The sequence below is a fragment of the Neovison vison genome, chromosome 8 (genome assembly GCF_020171115.1).
Source record: "Neovison vison isolate M4711 chromosome 8, ASM_NN_V1, whole genome shotgun sequence".
Classification (NCBI taxonomy): domain Eukaryota; kingdom Metazoa; phylum Chordata; class Mammalia; order Carnivora; family Mustelidae; genus Neogale; species Neogale vison.
Window position 1 is genome coordinate 96,294,612 of NC_058098.1, and position 3,673 is coordinate 96,298,284.

Here is a 3,673-nt window from a genome sequence, read left to right on the forward strand (position 1 = left end):
ATGGTAGGAAGCAGGGACGGGCAAATGATAGCCAGTAGGTTAAATTTCGCTGTTGTGGGTTTTTGTAAATCACATTTTGTTGGAAGGAAGCCATACCCATTGTTTATGCATGATCTGTGACTGCTTTGACACTAAAAATGTAAGAGTTGAGTATTTGTGATAAAGGCAATGTGGTACATATAGCCTAAACTACTTACCATCTGGCCAACCCTTGATCTAGTCCAACATCTGTCATGTGGACTCTGGAGGTTCCTTCTGGTTGATCCAGGCCCCTCTTCCAGATGGACCATCCTCAGACTGACTTTTCTCACTCTTGGTCCCTCTTCCTTGTCCCTCCTCTTCTTGTCTCTGGTTGCTGCAATTCATTAAGCTTTTTGATCTGAAGACTCTTATCTTTATTTAACAATTTTTCATGTGTTTATTTGATTTTTAAAAAATCTCTTCTTCAGAAAACCTAATCGTCTTTAAGATGAATGAGAAGACATACATCTAACAAGGTCCTACGTTTCTGCACTATTAGGGCAGATGAATTATTTTTGTATTTTTTCACTAACTGTCTTGAAGATTCTGTTTTCCTGAAATATTACTTGTCAAATTTAATTCATAGATCCACAATGAGGAGAGTATTGCATATTTTACTCCTTCCTTCTTTTCTCCATTTCTCCTTCCCTCCCCCCTTCCTTCCCTCTTTCCTATCTATATTTTAAGAAACTGTTATTCTGGGCTCAAGTTTTATGTATCCAGTGTTTGGTTTTGCAGGGTTTAAAGACTTTGTTGGATTTAAGGGTTTCAAGGCAGGCTACTTTCAACCTCTTTCCTAGAACTCTTGTCTACTAAATATCAAAAGCAAATGATATTTACTATATGCCAGACACATAAAGCTAAAGGTTTTATACACATTAGTTATCGCTACCTATTGTATCCCTACAGAATACGTATTATTATTATTAGGCTTACTTTGTAAATTTTGAGAAGGCAACTGATTTCTTTTTTTTTTTAATTTATTTTTTATTTTTTTATTTTTAAAGATTTTATTTATTTATTTGACAGACAGAGATCACAAGCAGGCAGAGAGGCAGAGAGAGAGAGGAGGAAGCAGGCTCCCCACTGAGCAGAGGGCCCGATGTGGGGCTCGATCTCAAAACCCTGGGATCATGACCTGAGCCAAAGAGACTTTAACCCACCGAGCCACCCAGGTGCCCCAGCAACTGATTTTTTGATAGTCACCAAACCCACGGAGCAAGGATTAAACCCAGGCCTTCCTTTTTTCTATTGTGTGTTGATATGGAGGGTGACATTTATCATATTCTCTCATTTCAGTCCCTCACCTTACATAGAGGAAAAATAAGACTCAGAGAATTAAGTGACTTTTTCGGAGGGAATTCCATTAGGGACTAATGAGGACTGGCCCTCATCTCATGACTACTAACTTTGTAACTGTCTTTCAAAGATTGGAGGTCTACTGTCACATTTTGGCCTTAGAAAGCCATCTATTTTTATAGCTGTGGTTTCTGTTTATCTGTGTGATCCGGCTTATGACATGTCACTGGGAAGCACTCATAATGCTTCCTTGTGAGTGGGTAAGTCTTGTGTCTAGTTATTACATAGGAAGTATTTCATTTGGCAGGGTACCAGTGACTATCTCCTACTTGGGAAGTAAATAAATATATTTTTCATGGTTCAGATGCTTATGTAAACCCATATTGTCTTCGTGACTCCTTGTGAAAGAAATATTAATTTAACTAAGAGTGCGCATGTTTCCATGCTGTTACTGCTTAATTAGGTTCATTAGAGTCTTGGTTGGACTATTTACTATGTCATGGTTTTTCCATGCTCAAGACAAAATATGTGTGGGCAGGCAATTCATTTGAATGGCCATAATATGAATTTGGGATGCCTAAGATAATAGGTCCTTTTTAATACACTGCTAATAAGTCATTGTAATTACAACTCAGTGGAAGATCTTGATAACACTGAACGTGGAGGGATTTTTTGTTGTTACTGCTGTTCATAATCTCTCATTTATTGTTGAATTTTTAAGTTTGTATTGTTATTTTTCATATCCTTACTTGATAAATTACTGAAGCTTACATTGCATGTAGGAGAGATATTTAACTGGATTTCTGCTAGTATATTCTAGGGGCTAACTGTATATTCTATGGCCACACAAGACATAGGCCAACAAGTCCGTGGATCTAATCTGTTCCATTGCTTATGTGAAACAAATTTTGTTGGAAGACTACCATACTTACTCATTTAGGTGTTGTCTGTTGCTGCTTTTCTTTCTTTCTTTTTTTTTTTTTTCGGATCAGTTATTTAATTAGGTTCTTTGTAAGAAATTTAGAACACCAATTTGTGAGGGTAAACTCCATTTGTGAGAGAAAACACAGAGCGGAGGTAGCCCTGAAGCTGAGGAACAGCCTTGATTTTTGGCAAAATTTGTGAGTCCACAGCTTTCTGATCAACCTTGCGCTGCTCTGTAATCTCGTATTTCTCTTTCTCGGTGTCGAAGATCTCACCCTCCTGGTGTCTGGGCTTACGCAACTTCTTCTTCTTGAAATAAGCATCAGTGAGATGTTTGGGGATTTTCACGCTGCTGATATCAATTTTGGTAGAAGTGGCAATGACGAATTTCTGGTGTGTTCTACGCAGAGGAACTCGATTGAGGGACAGAAGTCCAGTCACAAGTAGCAAGCCACTGCTCAGCTGCTTCAGTAAAACTACCCTCTTGCCTCTGTGGCGCCCAGTGAGGATGATCAAAATGGTCCCAGGGGTGATGCTAGCTCGCAGTTTTCTCACATGCTGACTGAAAGGTTTTTTGCCGTGGCTCAACAGCTTTCGAGGCACGTCTTCAGTAGGATAATACCTAGGCATTTTGCGCAGTTTAACCACTCGGGTACCACCGTTCTTGCCACCACCAACTGGTTTTGTGATGGTAGCAAGAACCTTCTCCTTCTTTTTCTTTTCAACCCTGGATTTAGCTGCCGAATACTTCCTCTTGTACATGGCCTCTCTGAAATACATAGCCGATCGGGAGTACCTGCCAATTCCTCTGACTAGGACAGGGTTTCGGCTGCAGTGGGGCTTCCCCTTCTTCGGAGTTTTAGCCTTCTGGTTGGTTACCCTTCTTAGCCTTGCCACCGCCATCAGCCTTCTTGGCTTCAGGTTTCTTCTCCTTAGTATCCGGCTTCTCAGCTTTTTCGCCCGCCATCTTGCAAGATGGGAAAGAGGTGTTGCTGCTTTTCTAAGAGTTGAATAGCTGTGGCAAAGATCAAGAGCTCACAGTCTCTAAAATATTTTTTCTCTGGTACTTCACAGAAAAAGTGAAGTGATCTAATCTATTTAATAGGTTATTAAAAGAAGGTATTAAATGAACATATTTCTGATTGGTCAGGCAAAATTGAAGTTTCTTTGGGAGACTACATCATCATCCATGAAGTTCTCCCTGACTAAATTTTGTTGGAAGGAAAATTAAACCTTTTTCTTCATTCAGAGCAATCGTTGGACTATGACCTAGAATGTACTTGTACCAAATTGCTTTTTATGTTATGCTACTGGTTCTCTCTTCTTTTAAACATTGAGCCTATTAGGTTAAAGTGGACTGTTAAAGAGGAAATCCATTCATATACTAATGCTATGTATGTCTCCTATGTAGGGCGACTGTATAATTTAT

The 3,673-nt window shown here is 39.3% G+C and overlaps 1 protein-coding gene across 1 annotated transcript; it reads right to left on the minus strand.

The window, feature by feature from the left end:
- Positions 1-2,305: 2,305 nt before the first annotated feature.
- On the minus strand, positions 2,306-3,224 carry LOC122915737 (60S ribosomal protein L6-like). The gene is given in 2 exon segments (XM_044262474.1): positions 2,306-3,117; positions 3,119-3,224. Coding segments are annotated over 2 exon segments (870 nt in total). The 5' UTR covers positions 3,212-3,224; the 3' UTR covers positions 2,306-2,340.
- Positions 3,225-3,673: the final 449 nt, after the last annotated feature.